Consider the following 25,902-nt stretch of genomic DNA (forward strand, 5'->3'; position numbering starts at 1 on the left):
CTGCAGCTATCGTCAGACTTAATACAGGGGACAAGCAATCAGTTCATTGTTCATTTTCTTACTTTCGTGGGCGGAAATCGTATCTTGTGGACTGTGGTATGGTATGGTCAGGAAACAATTGTTCAATGTGACCAAAATCTGAGGGAACCTCCTGCAGCGCACTGTAGTTCTGTTTTTTATCACTCCGCATAGTGTTGCTGAAATGGTCCTCAGTTGTCGGGTGGTCACCACTTTTTATTTCATCAGAGGGTACGAGTAGGGGTACTTTCTTACAGTGGGATGCATGTATCCAATTCTTAGCTCCTTCGACTTTAACTGCTGTTCGAGTAGCAAGAAGGACCTATCGCGGACCTTTCCATCGAGGTTCGAGACTCTTTTTCCGCTGGAAATTCTTTGTGAGGACCCAGTCTCCAGGTAGTATCTTGTGGCCTGGATCAGTGGATACAGATGGAAGTGCTTCACGCACCTATTGGTGAATAGAACGCAAAGAATTAGTGAGTTCATTTAAATAGTCCATCAAATCAGGATGTTCTTGTTCTGAGTACTTGTGAAGTCGAGGGACCCCCCAGACATTTGCTGGCCCACCCATCACTATCTCATGGGGTGACAACCCTGATCTAGAGTGAGGCGTCATCCTGACAGACATTAAAGCTAGGGGCAATGCGTCCGGCCACCGTATACCGCGTTCTGCGCATATTTTTGACATCTTCAATTTAAGTGTGCCATTATATTTTTCAACTAGTCCTGCTGACTGGGGGTGGTTAGCTGCATGAAACTTCTAGCGGAGGCCCAACCCTTCACACACCCTTTTCATCACCTGCCCTACAAAATGACTCCCATTATCTGACCAGACACACCTTGGGACCCCAAACCGTGGGAAGAACTCCTTCAGAAGTACCTTTGCGGTGGTAAGGGCAGTATTATCTTTAGTAGGGTAAGCTTCTATCCACTTACTAAACATACAGACCCCAACTAGGACATATTTCAAGTTGTTACACCTTTCCATCTCAATATAATCCATTTGTAGTACTTCAAAGGGATACGTTGGTGGGGAAAAATGCCCAGCGGGGACTGAGGCACCCTTCCCTATGTTATGTTGTAAACAAATCATGCAGGATTGAACCAGTTGGTCAGCTACTCTTCTGATATTTTTATTAGACCAAACCGGATCAAGCAAATCACAGATGCTTTTCGCACTAACGTGTGCAGGACCATGGGCCACAGTCACCACTGGCAGAACGAATGCATCGGGTAACATCCATCTTTCCCTCTGTGACAGATCTGTCCAGCACAGCGTATTTTCATCTAGCTTGGCCTTCCCTTCTTCCCATTCCTTTCTCTCCTGTTCAGTTGCCTCATCCTGTATCTTCCTGACACTCTCTACCGTGTTCCCAAATATTTCATGGGGACGAACCGTCTCTGTACTATCTACCACATACATGTGTCCTGTCTTTGCATACGCTGTATCTTTTGTTGTTTGATCGGCTAGGGCGTTGCCCTGTCCAGTTTCATCTGTCACCTTTTTGTGTGCACTACACTTCATGATAGCCATTGTTTTGGGCAATGCCAGGGCAGAAAGTAAGTTAGTTATAAGGGTCCCATGTTGAATATGTGTCCCATGTGAAGTGAGGAATCCTCGTTCTGCCCACAAGCGACCAAAATTGTGTGCTACGCCAAATGCATACTGACTGTCCGTGTTACTCTTCTTGTATATAGGGACCGCCTGTGGACATGTAGCCCTTCTATAAGGGCATCCATGTTTCCCATGAGAGAGGTTCGGCCGGTTTGGCGAGAACCGGTGACGGATGACGCTGGCCAAGTTATTACCGCAGGGCATTTTCAAAAAATGTGGGTACACACCCCATGGAAAAGATCTGAAACATATACCCTAAAAGCCGCCTTACCTGACCCCCGTAAGAACCCTGCAGTATATTATGAAGAATTGCAACAAATTCTTGAATCATGTACTATGACGTTGTCCGATATTGACATGTTAATGGCAGCAGTAGTCCCGCAGGAAGTATGGTCAAAAGTACGGAGGCACGACCATGCTGAACTAGGGGGCACGTGGGACCAATTGCAAGCAGCAGAAAGAGACAGGGTTGGGGGAGCGAAACCAGACCCACTTATATTGGCTGTCCCACTGCGCATTTTGGATTTAATGAAGACCATTCTTGCACCACACAGGATAAATTGGGATAAATTGGCCGCCTGTAAACAGAAAAAGGACGAGGGTGTTTCAGACTTTTATACAAGGTTTGAGGGTGTCTTTTCTGATTACAGCGGCCAAGACATGACTACAGAAGGGGGGATAAGACTCTTTGTTGACAAATTCGTGGACAATTTATTACCAGACATAAAGGGAAAATTTAAATTGTGTGAAAGTACGTGGCCAGTCTCTACTGCCACTGGAATACTGACAATGGCCCAATATTATGAGAACAGGGAGATAGAAGAACAAGAAAATAACGAGAAAAAAACAAAGGAGTTGAAAACGAAGGTGTTATTTCAGCAGGCCTACCCTCAGCCCCGTCAACAGCAGTCCAGATCAAGGTCACAAGGACCTCCCAATGACAGAAGGCAGTCCCAACGCCCTCCCCGTTCTTCCCTCTCCTACAATCAGTGCGCCTATTGCAAGCAGGAGGGCCACTGGAAGAATGACTGCCCCAATAAGGACAACTCCACAGGCCGCCCCATGCCCCCACCGCAACAGGACTACAGACCACGCGGTAGGTCTGGTCCTGCAGACAGACCCCGCCAGCAGGCCCCTTCACGGTCCCACAGTACCCCCGCCCGAATTATTTTGATGCTTCATCCCAGCGTCAATATTTTAATGACGACTATGATGCGTATGAAGGTCAGGGGTCCTCCTTTGACTAGGACAGCCTTCGACAGAGGGGGGTGGGACCAGTTTCTATTCCTGTTGGGCAGAATGGCCCTCACGTTGAGGTACAATTAGACGGTACTCCACATGATTTTTTGGTAGATACTGGGGCCACCAAAAGTTCTGTTAAACAGGAAGAGGTCCAAGGGGTCCCTCTGTCTGGCAATATTAACGTCTCTATGGGTTTTTCTGGTGTTCTAGTGGCTAACCCCGTCTCCCAGCCGCTGCACGTTGCTATAGGTCCTTACATCATTAGCTCCCCTCTCATTCTTACTTCGGCCTGTAGTGAGAATTTATTGGGTTTGGACCTATTAATGAAATTGTACGCCACCATTTATTGCTTTCCGGATGGAGTTCATGTCACTCTAGGTCCAAATATTTCCCCGTCACAATTTTTGTCAAAACCACTTCCACCGGAACTTCGAGATTTGCCAGACATTTTATGGGCCACACATAAGGACGATGTTGGATGTCTGGACATACCACCGTATGTCATACGCTTGAAAGCCAATGCCAAATTGCCTCGACTTCCCCAATACAAATTATCCCAACACATTGAACAACTCAAAAATATTGTGACCCAGTTGATTGATTTGGGTGTCATTGAAGAAACGCGTGGTAATGATTGTAACAGTCCTGTCCTTCCTGTTCATAAAAAATTATCTGATGGCACCGCGTCTCCAGGACTCCGATTTGTTATTGATTTACGGGCGGTCAATAAGATTGTAATACCCCAGTTCCCTGTTGTTCCTGACATTATTAACAATGATACCTGCCTCCGCTACTTGGTTCTCTGTTATCGATCTTAAGAATGCATTCTTTAGCATTCCCATTCATCCAGGTAGTAGACACATCTTTGGGTTTTCACTGGGTGGTCGCAGTTTCCGGTTCTGTCGCGCTCCACAAGGCTATACTGAATCGCCTAGCATTTTTAGCCAGGCCCTCAAGGGTCAATTAGATGCCCTTGTTTTTCCTTGCTCCTCGACACTGGTTCAATATGTGGATGACCTTTTAATAGCATGCACTTCAGAACAAAATTGTATAACAGATACTGTAGCCTTATTGAAACATCTTGCACACCATCACCATAAGGTCTCCCTCTCCAAATTGCAATATTGTAGACAGGAGGTTATATACCTAGGACACCTCCTGTCTAAGGAGGGACGTACGTTAACGGCTGAGAGAATACAATCTATACTAGACATACCGGTTCCAAGGACACAGAGAGAGGTTAGGGCCTTTATAGGTATTACCTCCTTCTGTTGTCAATGGATTCCTAACTATTCTCTTTTGATGAAACCGTTCTTGCATATCACCCACAAAGATTGTCCTGAAAAAATTGAATGGAATGATGATTTTCAGTCTGGTTTTGATGAATTGAAAAATACACTCTGCACAGCACCTGTACTGGGTACGCCTGATTATCGTAAAGATTTTCAGTTATATGTGAGCGAGAGAAATGGATGTTCACTATCAGTGTTAACCCAAGAGCATGGCGGCAAACAACGCCCCTGTGCTTATTTTTCGGCCCTACTGGATCCAGTGGCCCGTGTACTCCCGAGCTGTCTACGGGCAGTAGCCGCTGCAGCGGTCGCAGTGCGCCAGTCGGCCGGGATAGTCATGGATTCACCCCTCACCCTGTTGGTCCCACACACTGTTGACACACTATTAAACAAAACAAAACCACAGCAGCTTACTAATGCACAATTAACTACTTATGAACTGACCCTTTTGGCTAGTCATATAACATTAAAAAGGTGCAACACGCTCAATCCTGCCACTTTATTGCCAATTACTGAAAAAACTGAAGATTCTTATGATGACATACATGACTGCATTCTCCGGACAGAGGTTGAAACAAAAGGGAGAGTGGACTTACAGGATACTCCACTGAGAGACCCTGATGGCATATTATACGTAGATGGCTCATGCATCAAGCTACCCGATGGCACTACCTCTGCAGCCTATGCAGTTACAACAGCTACCACTGTAGTTGAAACAGCTAGAATACCACATAACTCTGCTTAGGCCGCAGAATTAATAGCTCTAACACGAGCCTGTGAGTTAAGTATCTGTTTCAGATCTTTTCATGGGGTGTGTACCCACATTTGTTGAAAATGCCCTGCGGTAATAACTTGGCCAGCGTCATCCGTCACCGGTTCTCGCCAAACCGGCCGAACCTCTCTCATGGGAAACATGGATGCCCTTATAGAAGGGCTACATGTCCACAGGCGGTCCCTATATACAAGAAGAGTAACAACATAATCATGTAGATCAGAACCAAACGGCAGCCCAGTAGAGGCGCGTTTTCGGAGGTCCACCAGTCCTGCGGGAGCCGAAGAATCATCATCCTCATATTCTTGTATTATAATGTTGCACATAAGGGTGGCTGCATGTAACTGAACTAAACTATCCCATTGTTTCATAGTGTGGACAATGTCCCTGACCCCATAGTCATTCCAATTAGTCATCCACCTCCATGTCATTTCTTCAATGACATCTTCCTCTTGTGAATTAGAGAACAAGTGTCTGCACAGGGTGCGCTTTCGCGGGGCCATGGGACGGGGGGTATGTGTGGTGTCTAAACAGGAGTCAGAGGTGGGCCAAACGGGGGCCAGTCGAGGGGTGGGTACAGTGGGCGGGGTGTATCCTCTATAGGTCTGGTGACAGGAGGGGTGGTGGTGGGTGGCAGAGCACTCGCCTGAGATCCAACCGGGGGTGGCACAATAGGGTCACCTGGTGCAGGTTGATGATGTAGTGTAGGATATATTGGTGGAGTATATAACGGGGGTTTATCTAACATATCGTTTAAAAGGGGGTCTTCCTCTTGTGGCTTATCCACTACTGTCCTGGAAGGGTAACACTTATCAGTTTGTAAGTGAAGCCTTCGGTCATGTTCTAAAATGTTCTGTTGATGTTCAGCTACGTCAGAGTCATATACCTTTTCAGTCACCGTCCTGGTCTTATGTCTCTGTAATTCTTTCTCTGCCTTCCTACGTCTTTGGTCTGCTTCTTTCTGCCAAGTCCGTAGTGAATCAAACATCCCTGGTCTACTTTTTGTCACAAACAAACGTTCCTGTAAATAGTCTAATTTATCTTTATCAAATGTCCCGTGAATAGGCCATTGTAAATCAGAACTACCTTTGGTTCTTTTTCTCCATATATCAGACCAGATAATCTGACCTATGCCATATTTAGCATATATATCATGATTCGGAGTCCCGGCCGGAGGAGCGGGGCATGTTTCCTCCAGGCGGGAGTCCCTACTGCAAAGACAACAACACAATTTCCTGCAACAACTGAACGCTGGCATTCTTCCAGTATTTTTTTTTTTTTAAATTCTTACTTCCTATATACTTAAATGACAACTGAGGTCAGTCTTACCACTGACATCGATCTTTGCAAAGAGCGATAGAAACCGTACAATACTCTCAGACCTATTTTTAGACAGGAATCTTTCACTTTCCATCCTTACCTGACACTTCTGTTATAGTCCAACAGTTGGGGACTCCAGTAGTTCACGGAAAACAGAGACCCGAATTCAGACAGCGCCAGGAGAAGTCGAGCTGGCTGGAAGACACACAGTGGAGATCCGCAGGTCCACGACAGAGAACGAAGCTCAGAATCTGGTGTGGGGCGCCTCCCTTGGAAGTCCAATCGTGAGTCCTCCGTCACCTGGTCGGTCCCCTGGATGCCTGACTCGAGTCCCTGTTCGGGTGCCAACTGAGGAACCAGGAAAGATTAGACCCCCACCCGGGGTCTTCTTCCCAGCGGTGGAGGGACACCCTTATCCTCAGGGTCAGTTTAGCAGAGAGTACACAAATCAAGCGGAGTCACCAACTGGAGGAATAAAGAGAAGTTTATTACATGGATTATAGCTCGAGCTACTACAGAGTCCCAGGACAGTCAAGTGACTATCCTACGGAGGCTGCCCCTTCACTCTGGGGCACCCAACCTTATATACACACAAAACTGCTTAGTCAGAGGACAACTCCACCCCTAGCGTATTCAAGGTCCTCTATGGCCTTCAGAATATTTCCGGGATACATGTGTGGTGGGAGAAGGTACAGATACAGCTGGCAGGAGGTGGCAACGACCTGTACAAGCTCGTTCTGGCAGTTACTGATTAAGCACGACAATTCTCTGAACTGTAATTGGAAAAAGTAATATGGCAGCGATAAGCAGATTGCAGCCCAATGCTGCGAGCACAAGGTCAATCATGAAAGTTCAGGAGGTTTGTCGAGCGCATGGCAACATAATAAAGATAAACAGATGCCTAGCAGCTATGGTGTATGATTAACTTTATGTACATTTTCTCAGACCAATGAGATAGAGCAAGAGGTGAGGTTGGGAGTAATGAGGAAGAGAGGGGAGTGAGAGAAAGGGAGTAAGAGACCAAGGGCCAGATGTAGCAAAATTAGATTTTGCAACTCGGAAATTGTGACTTGGTGCGACTCACAATCTCTGAGTCACAAAAGCATATGCAGAATGGTGTCTCAGACACCTTCTGCGAGTCGCTACGGGGTCGCAAAGACCCACCTCGTTAACATTAATGAAGTGGGTTGCATTTTGCGACCCCATAGCAAGTCCCTGCACTCACGGGGATGGTGGCCTGCTGAAGTCAGCAGACCTCCATGTCTGTGACTGCTTTTTAAATAAAGCAGTTTTATTTTTTTTATTTTGCAGCCCATTTTCCTTAAAGGAAAACGAGATGCAAAATAAAAAAAATAACGAAACCATTTGGTTTAGGTTTTTCAGAGTAGGCAGTGGTCCATTGGACCACTGCCTGCTCTGAAAAACCCTTTTTGGCAACATTCACAAAGGGGAAGGGGTCCCATGGGGACCCCTTCCCTTTTGCAAATGGGTTACCACCAGTGTGACACTGGTGGTAACTGCGAATTGCTTTGCGACCGCATTCGCAGTTACAAAGCAATTTAGCATAGCGATGCGAGTTGCAAATAGGAAGGGGACACCCCTTCCTATTTGCGAGTCGCATTCACAATTTGCGAGTCGGTACCGACTCGCAAATTGTGAATGAGCATCGCAATCGGCATTTTGCATGGCGCAAACTGCGATTTTCGCAGTTTGCACCATGCAAAATGCATGCTACATCTGACCCCGAGAGAGGTGAGGTACAGAGAGACTGGGAGAGGTGAGGTATAGACATACTGGGAGAGGTGAGGTACAGAGAGACTGGGAGAGGTGAGGTACAGAGAGACTGGGAGAGGTGAGGTACAGAGAGACTGGGAGAGGTGAGGTACAGAGAGACTGGGAGAGGTGAGGTATAGACATACTGGGAGAGGTGAGGTACAGAGAGACTGGGAGAGGTGAGGTACAGAGAGACTGGGAGAGGTGAGGTATAGACATACTGGGAGAGGTGAGGTACAGAGAGACTGGGAGAGGTGAGGTACAGAGAGACTGGGAGAGGTGAGGTATAGACATACTGGGAGAGGTGAGGTACAGAGAGACTGGGAGAGGTGAGGTACAGAGAGACTGGGAGAGGTGAGGTACAGAGAGACTGGGAGAGGTGAGGTACAGAGAGACTGGGAGAGGTGAGGTATAGACATACTGGGAGAGGTGAGGTACAGAGAGACTGGGAGAGGTGAGGTACAGAGAGACTGGGAGAGGTGAGGTACAGAGAGACTGGGAGAGGTGAGGTACAGAGAGACTGGGACCAGTGACACAGGCTGCAGACCCATATCTAGAAGGCCAGGCAAAGCCACCTTGCGTGGCTCTTCATGGCCCGAAAGATATGGAGTAACGCAACACAGCGCAACTTGCTGCATGGCCTTACACTGTCAGGGAGGCGTTCCATGGGCGTTGCGGTGGGTGTTCCGACGCTAATCCCATGGTTTTTGGCACATCCTCAGATTTATAAGAATCTGAAAAGCTGGGAATATGTCAAAACCTTATGCTCCGCCAGGAGAAATATCATTATTTCTCCTAGTTTTTTCCTCTTCCTATGAGTACTGCATTGTGCAGCACAAATAGAGGAAAACACCTCCATTGATTGTTTTTGTGCAGGAAGGTGTCCTTTCCTGCACAAAAATAATCCTGCATGCAACGTAGACATCCTTGCACCATGGCAGAGCTTTGTCTCCCTAAAGCAATTGAGCATCTAATGTTGGCTTCCGACAAAAATGTTCCCACTTTTATACATTGTCTTCACAACAGTGGGAAGGTTCATGTGACAGAAATCGAAACTTAGGCAGTAGAAGTCATCGAGTGTTTGTCTTTCTCATACGAACTCTCAAAAGACCCTGAATCTAGGATACCTGGAGTGTGCTTCCTTGGTGTAATGATCCAGCTTCTTCCAGTGAACTAACTAGAGTCTCTATACTCCCTTTGGAGAGCCAAGTGTGAACGCAAGGTTGGCGCACTTTAGTACCAAGAAGGATTGAACGGTTAGATGGGCACATCATAAGCATACAAAATGGCTGCAGGTTATTCATTGTAGCAGTTGCTAATGTGGTATTAAGGCCTATATTTATGTTTTTCACCACAAAACTGCTCTAATGCAGTTTTGCAGCCAAAATATTAACGCCAGCTAACGCCATTTCTTAGGGCCACCTTAATGCCATATTTATACAATGACGCAACATGGCTATAAGGAATGGCCAGCATCTGGAAAAAAGACGCCAGCCGGGCAGGGATGGCGTTACGGAGTATGGTGCTAGTGGTCCAGAAATGATGTAGGCTGGTCAGCAGCAAAATATATGCTGCTAACCGGCCTAACATCATTTCTGACGCACAAGCAGCCCCAAACATGACTCTTGTTCAAGTGTAGACAGCATTCATGCCCATCACCCCAATGGCCAGCACAGGTGACCAGTGTCCCCTGGGCAAGGCCATTAGACCCAGTGCCAAGTAGGGGGCCCAACGCCAGGGGCCCCCAATGGCACACCTTAAAATTTAAAAATATACTTACCTGGGATGGGGTCCCCCATCATGTGGTGTCCCCCTGATGTGGGTGGGGGTGTTCCTGGGACTTGGGGTGGGCATCTGTGGGTCCATTCCATGGTGTTTGACCATGGAAATGGGTCCACAGCCACCCTAACACCTGTTCTGACCCAGGCATTAGATAATGGCAGTAAGCAGGCTTAGCGCCATCATCTGGGCCCACCTACTCCTTGCACGTGGTCTCCGCGCCAGAGTATAGATATGGTGGTCGGGGGTTCGAGTCATTTCTAGGACGGGAACGCCTACCTTGCATCTCATGGATGCAAGGTGGGTTGGTGCATCCTAGAAATGGTGCTAAGCCCAATATTCTGACGCTAGATGTGTCTGGCATCAAAGTAAAAATATGGTGTTGGGTGTGCTTCGTTTAAGGGACACCTCCCTGCACGTAAACAATCTATCCTCTCAGTGCAGGCACCCAGGCACTATGGTGCAAGGATATCTGTGTTGGCGCGGGCAGCTTAATTTCGTGCCGGCGCAGGAGGAAACGCAGGGGTGGACTGTATTCTTCTGAACACTGCGCATCCCTGCGTTTCTAAACTGGCACAGCACGGTGCTGCGGATTTTGGCGCTGCACCGCAGTGCGCCAGTTTCTTGTGCATCTGGCACTTACAATCATCGCGCTGCCTAATTTGCCCCAGGTGTGCCTTGATGCCCACCCCCTCGCTGCTCAGAATGCCTCCCCTCGCCGCATTTATGTCTCGCCCCCTCTTTGCCTTGGTTCACTTTGGCCAGGAACACGGCTTTGTTTGTGGGGTTGGCAGTTTGCAATTTTTTTGTGTGGCCCAAAAGGATGTAACATCACACAATACTGGCAAGCCACACCAGCGCTTGCACAATGTTTTGTTTAACTTAGTAAACCTAAGAGGGTTGTAGGAAAGCTCCCGGTGGCCGTGCCTTGTTCACTGACTGCCTGTGGCTGCAAGTGTTTGATGGCTGTGTGTGGTGTGTGGTGTTTTACACGTGGGAAGTGCTGCATTGACATATCTCATCGCTTCCTGCTGTACACCGGGCAGTCTCCTCCTCTCTGTGCAGCAGACGGGCGCCCGTAGCCAGTGCTTAATTTGTGCTTCTTGTTTCCGGTGCTGAGCACCGGCACTTATCTTTGAGGGCCGGCGCTCATTCTTCTGCCTCAAGCATTTACTGAGAGCAAAAGGCACATATGGGAAGACGGAGGAAGAGAAAAACGAAAAAGCGTCACAAAGGGAGAAAGCAGAAAGCTTGAAAAGTGAGCTGTGAGGGCAGGGAGCGGCTTTAAATGGATTGAGGAGGCCCGAGATGGCTTCAGGATTACGCTGCCGCGAGTTTAAGAGGACTTTGAGCACCGGCACGTTTTTATTTACAAATTAAGCACTGCCCGTCGCCGAGCACTTCAAAGCTTCTCTAATCCATGCTCATGTGTTTAAAGAGAGTCGCCTTTATTACACAACTGCTGGACGGTCACATGCTTTTTATTTCCCTTTTGCCCTGTAACTGAGCGAGGAGGCACACGTTTCTTCAATCTCTACAAGTAGTGTTACTGTGGGATAACTCAGTGGGTGAATGCACGTGTTGCTGAAATCTGCATTCAGCCTACAGGACACAGCTTTGAATATGGGAGGTCTGACAAATATTTTCACCTTTCTAGGAGGACCAGGCGTGCTATTTACAACAAGCATTGGCAAAGCCAATAGGTCTCGCCTATCTAAGAGTTATTGACTTTCTCAAAGTTTTTTTTTTTTTTAATTTTTAAGAATGCTGCTCAGTGTGTGTCCCAATGCTGTACAGTCCTGGCAAAAGCACTTTGCACAGCCAGAACTTCCCAAAGACGAGACTGATTGGCTTTGCCAATGCTTGTTTAGATATCTGATTTTCGAATGATGGCCACCTTAAGGGTGATGCTCGGGTCTGTTTTATGCCTCAGTCTGACCCTGGTAATCTATACCACTCATTGAGCGGGCTGAAGTGAGTTCAGCTGATACACAGTGTATACACCTGTTCTATATAATGAACTTGAGTTCAGGTCTCTGCATAGTTCTCCAAGGCAAGGGATGTCGAATCTCAAAGATTCATGTCAGACTTTAAGGTAAGGTTGTTGCACACAGTTTAGCAGATCCTTGCGTTTGATACACTACACTAGAGTTGTGTCGGCTACTCTACGTAGATTTCATTTACTCCTGCTTTGGAATGTGGCTCAAGCTGGAACTGGACAGTGACTGACAGCAGAGAGATCTGACACCACACAGTGGTTGAGAGCTGATCAGTACTAATGCCTCCCAGCATCACACACTGCGCGTGCAGCAGAGCACACGTTTCCTGCAGTGTCTACTCCTGACACAGCTGGGCACAGACTTGACACATGGAAACTGAAAGAAGACTAAAGTAAACTCCAGACTACAGGGGATCCATTTTCCTTATGTGTAGCATCCAGGTCTCTGGACACAAATCAGAACCCACTGCTTCAACGAGCATCTCCATTGGGGCTAGTACTACATGTTTAAGAAGAATATAGATAGACAATCCTTTCTGTGAAAAAGTGCCACGAGAATAAAATCACATTGGTGTGCTTAGGCAATTTCTGGAGGACCTGTGACCATAGCAATAGAATCTAACTTCTCCAAAACACCGTCAAATGTCTCTGGTTTCAGTCCTTTGGACTGCCTGGTCCTGAAGAGATTATGTTAACTTTTAGCCAATCTGGGGAGCAGTTCTCCCCATAGCTAACCCTATCGAACAAACGAGAAGACGGCAGGAGATGAAACAGAAAATAATTCATGAGCTGAGGACCATATCAACTATGATGGCAGCAAACATGTCTAACGTGACATCAAATGCCACCCACAGAAATTCTGGCACGCTATAGGCCCCAAGGTCCAACTTTCTGTAAAGAATTATTTAACTTGGCACCTCTTGCCGCCTGCCAATCCCTTTCTGCCATCACCTCCCAGAGACCTATGATTCTGTGTCTGTCTTTCTCAGCCAGTATTAAAACAAGCATTTGCAATGCAATGGGTCTCACATTTGGTTGAGTCAGAGCTATTAGCATTGTAAACTCCTAACCGGACTTTTCTTGCCACACAAATTAAAAGAAAAAAGACAAGCGCAATTGCACAATGTAAAATGCAGTGCGATCGCGCTGAAATTGAAAACGAAAAAAACGAGCACGATCGCACTATGTAAAACCCAGTGCGATCGTGCTGCGTGGAAAATAAAAAGATAAAGTAGAGCAGAAACCAGGCTGAAAACATGGATCCTCATATGTTTTCAGTACTTGGTCGCTGTGCTCGAGGAGAGCCATACACCGGAAGAGGCATGACGTTTGCATGCCTTTCACTAATGAAAGCAAGCGGATTATAAAAGGCAAGCCCACGAGCCAATGAAAGTGACAGGCGTGACCTGGGCGTGGTTAAAAGCCCAAGGAGAGATTACAACAGGGAGGGAGCGCTTGTGCGCTCGACCCTAAAAGGAGACTTCACAGTGAATGATAAACCTGACGCCACCTGCTCTTGCTCTCATCAGACACCTTCCTTTTTGTTCAGCCTCCAGTTTGTCATCTGTAATTCCTCCATTGTGCTACAACCCCCAGTGAACACAGCACCCGTGGCCTCCTTGTAGGTCTTAGAACAACAATTCAGTCCGCGATGGACTGGAATGCGGCCAGAGCGATCGCCAGTGGCTGAGATTAAATCAAACATTCCATCCATCACTTTGTTGCCATTGACAACCTAACTGACGGGTACGGCCAGTCATTGGCCCCGTGCTCACTCTGCCACAGGACTAAAGGTATATCCTACTGAGTGGCCTTAACTAGAGCGAAGCCAGTCTGGGGTTGCTTGTAGTCACTTATGGAGAAGGCCTCGGCTGGCGGTTGAATCAACTGTTCCCATTAGGAGCTGGGTCAATACTAATTTGCATAAAAGAGGCCTTTGTCTAGAGTGGCATGGTGGGCAAAAAACAGTAGACTGGAATACACTCCAGAGTGATCCCCATTGGCTGAGTTGCAAGTGTGTGTGCATTTGAGGTTTCTATCCAATAGGTTTCACTGCTGAGACCTACTGGCTTTGCCAATGTTTACTTAAACTTTAGCTATCTATGCAAGGTCCGGATGCACAATCTTTGAAGACTGGAGCATCAGTCGAGAGGGCCTTGAAACTTCTTCATTGTAGGCCCCTAGGGCCAGATGTATCAAAAAGTGGTTTCAGATTTCTTAATAGCGAATCCTTCCAATTCGCTGTTAGGAAATCAGAAACTGGGATGTTCAACAGTGTGTTTAACACTGTTTGTGATTCCCAAATGGGTTGCAAGAGACCTGGGGCCAGATGTAGGAAACAGTTTGCACGTCGAAACAGCGATTTTACTTACTTGGTTAGGTGACCAATCCCCCTTTCAGGGCTATTTAGGGTCTCTCTGTTGGGTGGGTCCTCAATTCGGCTTGCAAGACTCCAGCAGGATTCCTCTGCAACCTCCACTTCGACTTCTGGCTACTGAAACTGTGCCTGGACCCTCCAGGAACCGGCATCTCTGCTAAGTCTTCTGCAACTTTGTTTCTCCGGCTCCTTCCACCTTTGCCACATTTCCCCGGCCGTGCATGCTCAGAAGACTGTAACTCTTCAGCCTGCACAAGAAGAAGAAGGTATCTCCCTTGGGGTGAAGGCATCACTCCCCTGCATCCGCAGGTACCTGGCTGCAACGACGAGTGGCTGTGTGGGTCTCCCCTCATCCTGACTGGCATGGATCCTGCATCATGGGTGGTGGTCCGGAGTGGTCCCCCTGGTCCTCTCTACCGGCTGCCCCACATTGCTGGTGGTAAGTCCTTTCCACTCCACGCAAGACAGTACGCCCCGTGCACTGCATCCTTTGCAGCTGCCAACGCTTGTTGGCTTCACCTCCAAGGGGAACTTCAGGCAACGTGTAGCTCCAGCCCCAGAACTCGCTCCTGCAATGCCTGGGCCTAAGCATGGTCCTCCTGCGGAGTGGGGGCCTCTTCTGTGGTGCTGCGGGGGCTGCTCCAGTGACATCTGTGCCCCTGTTGTGTGGGACACCTGTGGGTGCTGCCTCTGCTACTGTGGGCCTTCTGCGGCGTGGAGGGTCCTCTGTGACTCCCCCTCCTGGGTAGAGTCCTCCCGGACCTTGCTCGTCACCAGCAGCACCTCTTTTCTTCCAACTGCAAGTTTGCTTTTGCCAAGACTTGCTGGTGGAAATCCTTCAACAACACTCTTCTGCAATCCAGCTTCCAGTGTGGGACACCTCTTGTACTCATCAGGAACTCTTCTCCGACTTCTGGGCTGCAGTGCTGACCTGCCTTCCTTCCTTGTCGACCAACTCTAATAAGTACTTCTGGGTGGGTAGTATCTCCTACTCCTCCTGGACTCCAGACACTTCTGGGCCTGGTCCCCTCTCTCCACAGGTCTGAATCTTTGGTTTTCCATTGCTGGTTCCTTGCAGGCTCTTTCTGGGTGTCTTCTTTTTCTTCTTTTCCTCCTTTTGGGTGGTTTGGGGAAAAGCCAGTGTTTTACTCCTGCATTCCTGGTCGATGGGGGGTACCTTGTTACTTACCTTTGTGGTTTCTTAGCACTCACAGCTCCCCTCTACACATTTTACTTAGCTAAGTGGGGGTACCTTATTCACATTCCATTTGTTTAGTATATGGCTTGTGCTCACCCTAGGGTCACTATTGGTTATTGCTATTTGCACTGTTTTCTAACCCTTTCTATGTCTGTTTCTGATTGCTAGTGTATATATTTAGTGTATTACTTACCTCCTAAGCTTGGGTTACCTTTTCTAATATTTTGGATTATTTGTTCCAAAAATAAAGTACCTTTATTTTTGTAACACTTAGTGTTTTCTTTCATATGTGTAAGTGCTGTGTTAATACAGTGGCATTGCATGAGCTTTGCATGTCTCCTAGATAAGCCTTGGCTGCTCATCCACAGCTACATCTAGAGAGCCTGGCTCTAGACACTGCCTACACTTCACTAAGAGGGGATACCTGGACCTGGTATGAGGTGTAAGTACCTTAGGTACCCACCACACACCAGGCCAGCCTTCTACAGCTGGCTTTTATTGCAACCTCATACTCACACCAAGTGTGAAAGAGTTACACAATGCAAACGAAAGTTGAAAGTGACAGTCTGAACAAAGTGGAAACTGCAGATATCAGCCCAAGGCCTCTTTAAACTCCCAAAAATAACTACAACTCCCATAAGTGAGGTCAAAGAAATAACCCCAGAAGCTCAAGACACGCTCAAAGGTAATGCTGCCTCACAGAACCTTTCAAAGAAAGAGTGTTCCTGGACTCCCTTCCAAATAACAAAGGTTAACTGAAACCGAGCAGTGAATAGAAAGAAACAAGGTTCCTGTCTCCCCCACAAGCATCATTGTCAACAAGCAAGGTCAGAGTGTGGATGCGTATACAGAGGACAGCACAGTGTACATCCAGTCTAGTACTCTGTGTACATATAAACAGAACATTCTATGGCTCTCAAGGTAGGAAACAAGAAACCGAGCATCAGCAGCCAGTAAGGGGCATATTTACGAGCTCCCCGCGTTGCCGGGATCACTTTTGTTGATGCACCGGCAGGGCAGAGTGCAGACCCATCTCTTCAAGACAATGCAAAGCCACATGGTGCAAAGGTGCCTGCGTTGGCGCTAGGCAGCCTGTTGTGCGCCAATTACGGTGCATTTCTGCCCTTTCAATTTGGCACAGCAGAAAGGCTTGCGGTGCTGCCCTACACCCATTCCTAGTAAATATGCCCCTAAGTGTGGATATCAACAATGGAAACCAAGACTTTCCTAATAAACAGCTCAGAATATTTCTGAGGTAAAATTGGACAATGTGCTGCTACGGTCACTGGAGGTGATTAAAGCTTTCGAAGCAATGATCAGAGCAGAACTACTCCACTCCAACATCCTCGACTCCTCGCTATCCATGACCCGCCATGTAAACTCAGTCGCCTCCTCCTGCTGGCGCACACTCCGCAAACTCCGGAAGATCTTCAGATGGATCGAGCAGACTGTCGCAGGACAGTCGCCCACGACTTAGTCACGAGCAAGCTCGACTACGGCAACGCCCTCCATGCCAGCACCTCAACTAGGAACATCAAAAAACTTTAACTCACCAAGAACGCCGCCGTCAGACTCATTCTCGACCTCCCTCGTCGAGAACACATCTCCCAACACCTGAGGACCCTCCACTGGCTACCGCGAATCACCTTCAAGCTTCTAACCCACACATACAAGACCATACAAAACGCAGGACCAGCCTACCTGAACCACCGCATCTCCTTCCACGCCCCCGCCAGATCCCTCTGCTCCACCCAGATGGCCCTGGCCACCGTCCCTCGTATCCGCAAAACCACCGCTAGAGGATGATCCTTTACCTACACTGCAGCAAAGAGCTGGAACAACCTTCCCCTGCACCTCAGACAAAGCCTGTCGCTCACCATCTTCAGGAAGAACCTCAAGACGTAGCTCTTTGGATGAGGCCCCTCCACTCCCCCCAGCGCCTTGAGACCCTCACGGGTGAGTAGCCTTGCTTTACAAATACTGATTGATTGATTGATTGACACCCATAAAACAAAGGTGGAAGTGGATCTGTTGCAGTTTTTAGCGCACTACACTTTAGCAATTGATGCAGAACTAGGAAGCCTGAATGATTTAATCCACTGGTCTAAAGAAGAAACTAGAAAGATGGAAGGACATATTACATGTACCTCTTTAATTTGTTAATTAGCAAGACTACTAGAGATGTTTTATACGCTGACAGGGGACTTAAAGAGACTAGCAACAGCTCCACAATCAAGCAGATGAAGGAAAGGAGAGCTGACAAAGGTGATGTCATTAGCAGTAGTGATAGTCAAGGAGCAGACAACAGAAGATGTACCTCAAGAAATAATTGCACCCCTAAAGAGCGTCCTATGGCAGGGAGAGCATCAAACAAGTCGCCCACAGATGCAAGAATCTCCATCTATCGATATGGAAATAGCATGGAACTCTCAGCCTTCAGCACTAAGAAGGAAAAACAAGAAAATGATGAAAAAGCTGAACAAAAAACAAAATAAGATGACATCAAAAAGAGTATGGCAAAAGGGGCCCCAAATAGTCACTGCTAAATATTTCAAATTTTTGAGATATGAAAAAAGGGACGGGTACTGGAGACTGATTAAAGAGACCTTATGGGAGACGTCGGACAAACTTCAGTGGGAGGAATCACAAACTGAAAACAGAATACAGACGGACCAAATTCAATCAGCAAACTCAACTCAACAGTATCTCCCCCATGGGCAGAGATCCTGCACTCCAATTCCAAACCCACCGTACTCAGCAACAAGATCGCAAATCAAGTGGAGAAAGGGTCCGGCTTAAGGAGAGGGCATGGTAAGAGCCTGCACGACCAATCCGTGAAGGACATCACTCACTCAGATTCAACACAGAGAAGAACTACAGAGAATACTCCATCATTCAACTTTAAGTAACACAGAGAACTTAGCAGCCCAGAAGATGGAGTGGCAACTGATCCATCAACTAAAGCACCTATGGTCATAGCCCGTCGCAAGCTGCTGCGATCATACGGAGGGAGGACAGGCCCTCAGAAGACAAATTGAAACTATTATCTCAGTCCATGGGGAGGAATGATATCTTAAACCATGAAGCATCATTAGATAACTGAATGCACTACCATTATCACAAAACCCAGTATCGAAAGATATCGAAGCTTCAGCCTTTAAACCCTCAGTGGCTGCAAACAAAATATATTAATAGAGGTAACATTTGCAACAGAAGAGATCTTAAAGACAATCAATTATCACCAATGTGCCCTCTAAAATTTGGCAATCAAAATCCTATCTTCTGAATGGACAGGTACCCAATTGTCTTCTTGCAACAACCAGTCTCCTTATTGGCATACACGTAGAGCAGCGACAACAAAGATCTCTCGTCTGAAGGGAGCAGGGGCCTTCATGACATCCAAGAAGCGCCTTGCAGGACAGTAGTGATGAGATGTAACAGTACAAGCCAAGGGAAGAGTCTAGCTAACTCTGCTAACGACTGGTGCTGATTCCTGGTGCCACTAAATCAGTGTACCTAAGAAGAGCATGCATGCATGCATTGCACCACCCTGTAACCCCTTGCGTCACATTACACCTGCGTCAGGCATAATGTATGCAAGGGTTGCGTTCCCACGCAAAGAGGCCCGAAAAAAATGGCACAGTGACATTTACAAGATTTCACTGCGCCATTTTTTCCGTCATTTTTGCTCAGGGCAGGCGTTAAAGTGACGCATCCGTTGAAATCAATGGCCTCCCTGTACTTTGCTGCACTAGCATCAAAACTTTTGACGCTAGTCCAGCAAAGCACCAGAATAGCGTCAAACATTTTGACGCTATTGTGCTAACAAAAGCCATGGTGTGCCTTATTGTAAATACGGCGCAACCATGGTGTCGTTAGGGGGCTTTAGAAGACGCAAGAAAAGTGGTGCATCTGGACGATGCCCTACTTTCTTGTTAATATGCCCCTACGGGCCTGATTTAGAACTCGGCGGACTGGTAACGTCGTCAAAACTGTGACTCATATCCCATCCGCCGAAATCTAAATCCCATAGAATATAATGGGATTTAGATTTCGGCGAATGGGAAATCCGTCACCTTTGTGATCGAGTAACCAAAGTTTTTATTGACACAGTGGAAGATGTAAAAATATAAAACACAACCATCTCTAGAAGTCAAGGCAATCGTTGTAGGCCGTTGTGGCAAGTTTTTAACTAACTTAGGGCCAGATTTATGGAAAAGTGGCGCAGCGCGGTGCTGCGACAAAATTGCCAGCGCTGCGCTGCGTCACTTTAGAAACGCTGGGATGTGCCGTGTTTAAGTGAATACGGCGCACCCCTGTGTTGTCCCCTGCGCTGGTGCTAAATTTAGCTGCCAGCGCCAACGCAGGTATCCTTGCACCATTGTGCAAGGGTGTCCGTGTTGAGGGGTGTGATTGTTTATATGCAGGAAGGTGCTCCTTCCTGCACATAAACAATCACTAATGCCGATTTAGCACTTCTGTGTGTGCTGCACAATGCAACACATACAGAAGTGCCAAAGCGTCATTTTCAAATTGATTGTTTATATGCAGGAAGGGACACCCTCCCACACATAAACAATAATTTCTGGCCTTTTCCTCTTTCTATGTGTGCTGCAGGATGCAGCACGCTTAGAAAAAGCAAAAAACAAGGAGGAATACAAGTATTAATCCTCGTTTCGCCCAGCTAATGCCACCTCTGGGGATGGCGTTAGATTTTGGCGCTGCCTCAGGTTTACTAAATTTCATAAATCTGAGGCAGCGTCAAAATGCAATGGGTGTTGCTGTGTTACGCCCACAGCAACACCCATTGCACGCCCCTTCCACGCACAGTGCTGCATAGGAAGGGGCTTAAGGCCACCTTGGAAATACGGCGCAGTGCTTATCGACACAGGAGCGTCACAAAAAGTGATGCTCCTGTGGCGCTAGGGGCCTATAAATACGCACCTGAAAGCACATTTATATTGTGAGGCTATACTTTGGTATTTTGTATTTATATAGCAGTGTGTATTATTATAACATTTTTAACGAATCACACAATAAATTTAGGGCTAGATGTATCAAAGATTTTTGCATTCGCAAATGATGCGAATCGTAAAATTCCACCGTTTACAAATGCAAAAATGCCTTTCAGACTGTATGAAAGGCATTTGCAGTGCAGTTTCAAGGAATTGCTAAAATAGCGATTACCTGAAATTGCGACTCCATTTAGGGAATCGCAAATTGTGATTCCCTGAATAGGTAATCACAAATATGGAATACCTGTTTGCGATTACCAGTGCACATGTATCATGCATTTCCTAAATGCGAATTTGGCATTTAGGAAATGCAATTACCACGAATTTAAGTTTGGTGGTAAGCATGTGCAATTTTAAAAAATGCATTAAAAATGCACTTTTCTAAATGACATGTAGCGCACACTTGCCCCTAGGGCATGTGGGTGCTTTACATGTCCACACATTTTTTTTGGGGGGTGCATCAAAAGGTGCCTTAGGCCCCCAGCACCCTGGGATTTGGATTACCTAATTTGCGAATTCCTAGCAAGAATTTGCAAATTCGGAAATGCAAAATCATTCTGAATGGAGGGTATTATATATATTAATTGTCTGTATGACACTGTTCCTATCTACAGCTCACTGTCATCTGATGGGTCTTGTCAACACAATTTTAAACTTCTAATAAATTAAAGATAGGATAGGATAAAGGTTTGTAAAGCAAAAACAATCACTTCAAGAGGTATCCCAGCAATAGAGAGACAGATTTCAGGAGTCAGGTTTTAAGCGCATCACGCCCAAGGTTGAATTAAAAACAGACCATTTGAATGTATTGCCTTGCGTCACATGGGAAGACATTTTAATAAATGAGGCAACTCAGGTGCTGCCTCAGTACATCTTCCAAGAAACCACTTTTTGTATGACCTGGAGTTTTGCCAGATTGTACCTGGGACGGGTCATTGATGGTGGGTTCCTGTAACACCAGCGGAGAATAGCCATTGCTGAACATCTTTAGGGTGATTCAGAAATAGCATTGGGAATATTGTACAGAGCCCACCCAGCCAGAAGAAACATGATGACCTTGCAAGCCTGGGGCTTCAAGGACAGATGGTTCTCCATAATAAATCCATGATTGCATACAGATGTGTGTGGTGGGGGGTGGGAATCATACTACCTGCCATCAAGCATTAGACCAAGTGGCATTAGGGTTGTCAACAGCAAGTGCCAGAGTCTTCCTGCTGTTGAGTTGGGGTCAACCAGACTCATCCAGCTGGGGACTTCTTCAATGCAGTTTCTAACTTGAGTCTCAAATGCAGAAGATTGGACAACAACCAAATGAGCAGTTTATCACTCAAATGGGTATAGAATACAACTCAAAAATCAGATGAGCAAGAGGGGTGGTATAAAAAGTGAATAATGTGAGGCTCAGGAAAGATTAAGCGCCTGATTTAGATGTTGGTGGACGGGTTACTCCGCCACAACAGTGACGTGAATCCCGTCCGCTGAAATATAAATACCATAATATCCTATGGGGTTTATATCTTGGCAGACAAGATGTCCATCACTGTGGTGACTGAGTAACTCATCCGCCAATATCTAAATCAGGCCCTAACTCTTCTAAGGCTCTGAAGTTGGGAACAGGACAAGCAATGGGCACGGCCTGGAAATGGTCTGAAAGAAAGGATTCCAAACATTGTAGTGTCCGGTCCTCACTCCTACAGATTTGTGGCACTCTAGCAAGATGTCATGTGACAGTGTCTCAAAGGCAACATCACAAAACAAAATAAAATGATGGAGGGAGTGTTAAAACTTTTCAAACACTCACCCCCAGTCACAGATCTGGGTTTAATCCATCGTTATTTTGCTCGCCCATGTCACCCCAGTTTGGACCCAGCCATATGCAAATCAGTTTTGCCCTAAGTGGGAAGGGTATGCCCAGACGTGGGCTCCTTGCTCACTGTGCCACTGGATTCAAGCTAACCTGGCTGATGAAGGGTGAAACCCTGAAACCGGTCCCAGGATGCTTGTTTCCGGTCCAGTGAGGACTTGGCTTGGCAGTTCGGGCTGGACTGTTCCCATGAGGATCCGGGTCAAGACTGATTTGCACATGGCTGGGTCCAAACTGGGGTGGCTTGGTGAGCAAAAGAACGATGGATTAAACCCAGATCTGTGACTGGGGGTGAGTGTTTGCATTGTTCAGCACTCCCTCCATCATCCTTTTGTGTTGTTAGTGTCTCAAAGGCACCAGAGAGGTCAGAGAGAATAAGGCCACCCAGTTGCTGCAATCAAGTGTCACATGAAGGGAATCCAAGCAACTACAAGATCCTTCTCAGTGCCTTGGCTGTCTGTTGGCAATACCCTCTGCAATCTTAGCCAATAGCGGAGTTAGGGATATAGTTTTGCAAAAGCTTGATGTCACCAGTGAAGCAACGTGCTCTTCCTTAAAGATCAACCAGACCACAGTAGGTTTCAGATTACGATTAAATAATCGCATATTCCTTGCGAATTCTGGCAGGAATCTGAGGTGATGGTCTCTGGTTTATCCTGGATTTAAAGGGTGAAAAGAGAAGAAATAAACCTTAAGAGAAGCCAATTTAGAGATAGGCAGGAAGATATAGAAAGGGTGACTAGCAAAAGGTGAGTGAAAGAGAATTCCCGCCAGCACATAAACCAATTTATAGGTTACACTCTCTGGGTACCCACACGTAGACAATTCAAACCATTTCAGATGCCAACAGCAGCTGCTACTCATGCTACTTCACATCTTGTGACCTTTGTCATTCTCAGAGCCTGTGTCCATACCTGAGGTGAATTACACCTGTCAACCTAACGCCAGTGTCCAGCTGGCCTGCAGTGTGGAGAACGGAACTGACCCTTCCTATTCCTGGAGCCTTGACAATACCCCGCCATGGACCACCAGCAAGGAAACAGTGAGCAATTACCCGTCTGTCCTGAGAAATGTGACCTGCAGCGCGAAGAACGGGGTCAGCCAGGAGCGGAGCAACCCCATAGATATCACTTGTCCAGGTGCGTAGCATGAGAGTCAGGGTCTCTGCGTCCAGGTAACGAGATGGAAGGTTATGGGTCTGGAGGTCATATAAGATGACTGTGGGGCTGAGGTCCCTGCATCAGGCAAAGAATCTAAGGTTCTATGTTTATAATTCCGGGTTAATGGTCCGAGAGTATGGGTTTGTAGGTCCATATAAAGATTCTGAGTTTAAGCGTTTGTAGGTCCACATACAAATTCTGAAGTTAAGGGTTTGTAGGTCCATGTAAGGATTCAGAGGTTATGGGTTTTGCAGGACTACACAAGGTTTGTAGATCCGTGCAATGACTCTGAGGTTATAGGTTATAGGTTATGTGTTTGTATGTCCAGGTTAGGAGTCTATGTTTTTGAGTTAGTAGGTCCACGTAAGGAATCTAAGATTTAATGTTCATAGGCTTAGGGTTTGTAGGTCCAGATTAAGAGTCTGAGTTTTGGGTTTGATAGCCCATGTAAGGATTTGGAGGGTTAGGGTTTGTAGGTCCAGGTTAAGAGTCTTCGGTTATGGGTCTGGAGGTCATAGAAGAGGACTGAGAGGTTGAGATCCCTACATCCAGGTAAGTAATCTGAGGTTCTATGTTTATAGTTCCAGGTGAAAGGTCCAAGAGCATGGATTTGAAGGTCCATGTAAGAATTCTGAGGTTATGGGATTGTAGGTCCAGATTAAGAGTCTGTGGTTTTTAGTTTGCAGGTCCACGTAACATGTCTGTAGGTTCAGGTTAAGAGTCTGAGGTTATAGGTTTGTAGGTCCACATAAGAAGTCTGAGGTATGGGTTTGTAGGTCCGGATTAAGAGTCTGAGGTTTATAGTTTGCAGGTCCACGTAACATGTCTGTAGGTTCAGGTTAAGAGTCTGAGGTTATAGGTTTGTAGGTCCACATAAGGAGTCTGAGTTTATGGGTTTGTAGGTCCAGATTAAGAGTCTGTGGTTTTTAGTTTGCAGGTCCACGTAACATGTCTGTAGGTTCAGGTTAAGAGTCTGAGGTTATGGGTTTGTAGACCCAGGTTAAGATTGTAAGGTTATGGGTTTGTAGGTCCAGATTGAGAGCCTCTATTTATGAGATTGTTTGTCTAGGTAAGGATTATGAGGTCATGCGTTTGTAGGTCCAGGATAAGAGTGTATGGTTTTGAGTTTGTAGCTCCGTGTAAAGGATCCAAGGTTGTACGCTTATAGATCCTTGTTTACAGTACAAGGTTATGGGTTTGTAGGTCCAGGTTAAGAATGTAAGGTTATGGTTTTGTAGGTCCAGATTGAGAGCCTCGGTTTATGGGGTTGTACGTCCACATAAGGATTGTGAGGTTATATGGTTGTAGGTCCACGTAAGGAGTCTGAGGTTATCGGTTTGTAGGTCCAGATTAAGAGTCTGAGGTTTTTAGTTTGCAGGTCCACGTAACATGTCTGTAGATTCAGGTTAAGAGTCTGAGGTTATGGGTTTGTAGACCCAGGTTGAGACTCACTTATTAAGGGTCTCAGTGTCAGGGTAAAGAGTCTGTAGTTAGGGATCTGTAACTGAGGAGTCTGAGGTCACAGAGTTGTAGGTACATGTGATGGAGTCTCTGGGTGTGTCGGCCATGGAGAGGATTCTGAGGTTATGGTTATGGAGGTCACGTTATGAAGACTGTGGGACTCTAGGTCCAGTGAGGAGAATGAGGGTATGTTCTAAAGGCACTGGCAAGAAGTTTGAGGTCATGGATTTGTAAGTCTGTTTTACTCCTCTCTTTGATGCGAGCTACTGCTGCAAATCCAGGCCTGATTGACACAGACTTTTCCATGACTAATTCCCTGGATGAAGACAGGTTTATTCACAAAAGCCGTGAGTGTGACAGTTTAAGTCCTGTAGATTCAGTGGTAAATCACTCATATGATGTGTGAATCAAGCCTGGATATTTTGATGCCACCCACATCTGACGCAGCTTCCCAGATGTTCCCCTAAAACACAAATTCGTAAATCTGCACCCAAACATGCTGAAAACCAGGGAATGTAGATTTTAAATATCTACTGTGAACCTGCCCCTCCTCATTTATGTTTTTGTTGATATCCAGACAAGCTTGCAAGGAATCCTAGGAAAAGGCTAAAGTTTCTACTGCATGGTTTGTAACATCAACTCAAAGATGGAGTGTAACAAAAATTAATGTACAATGGATCATATTTATAATTTTTTTGCACTGCATTTGCGTAATTTTTTAATACAGATTCAGCTCAAAACTAACTCCATATTTATATTTTGAGGTTAGACATGTCTAACCTCAAAATGTAGGACCTTGCACCATTTTTTGGGATGTGTGAACCCCCCTTGCGTCAATGAGATGCAAGGTAGGTGTTTCCATCCATAAAGTGGTGCTAACCCCATAGCCCCATATTTATCCCCCGTGCTAAAATGACACACAGGTGGGAGGAGGGGCTAAATAATGGTGCTAAGCTTGCTTAGCGTCATTATTTAATGCATGGTCAGACCAGGCCTTAGGGCACCTGTGCACATATT

The 25,902-nt window shown here is 46.5% G+C and overlaps 1 protein-coding gene across 1 annotated transcript in view; it reads left to right on the top strand.

The window, feature by feature from the left end:
• Window positions 1–25,902, top strand: part of LOC138248948 (carcinoembryonic antigen-related cell adhesion molecule 5-like) — a 172,256-nt gene that overhangs the window by 44,740 nt on the left and 101,614 nt on the right. Inside the window, exon 3 of the mRNA XM_069202978.1 lies at window positions 23,164–23,403. Within this exon, the coding sequence (XP_069059079.1) occupies window positions 23,164–23,403 (240 nt within the window). The remainder of the gene's footprint in view (window positions 1–23,163; window positions 23,404–25,902) is intronic.

Source organism: Pleurodeles waltl, chromosome 8, assembly GCF_031143425.1.
Source record: "Pleurodeles waltl isolate 20211129_DDA chromosome 8, aPleWal1.hap1.20221129, whole genome shotgun sequence".
NCBI lineage: Eukaryota > Metazoa > Chordata > Amphibia > Caudata > Salamandridae > Pleurodeles > Pleurodeles waltl.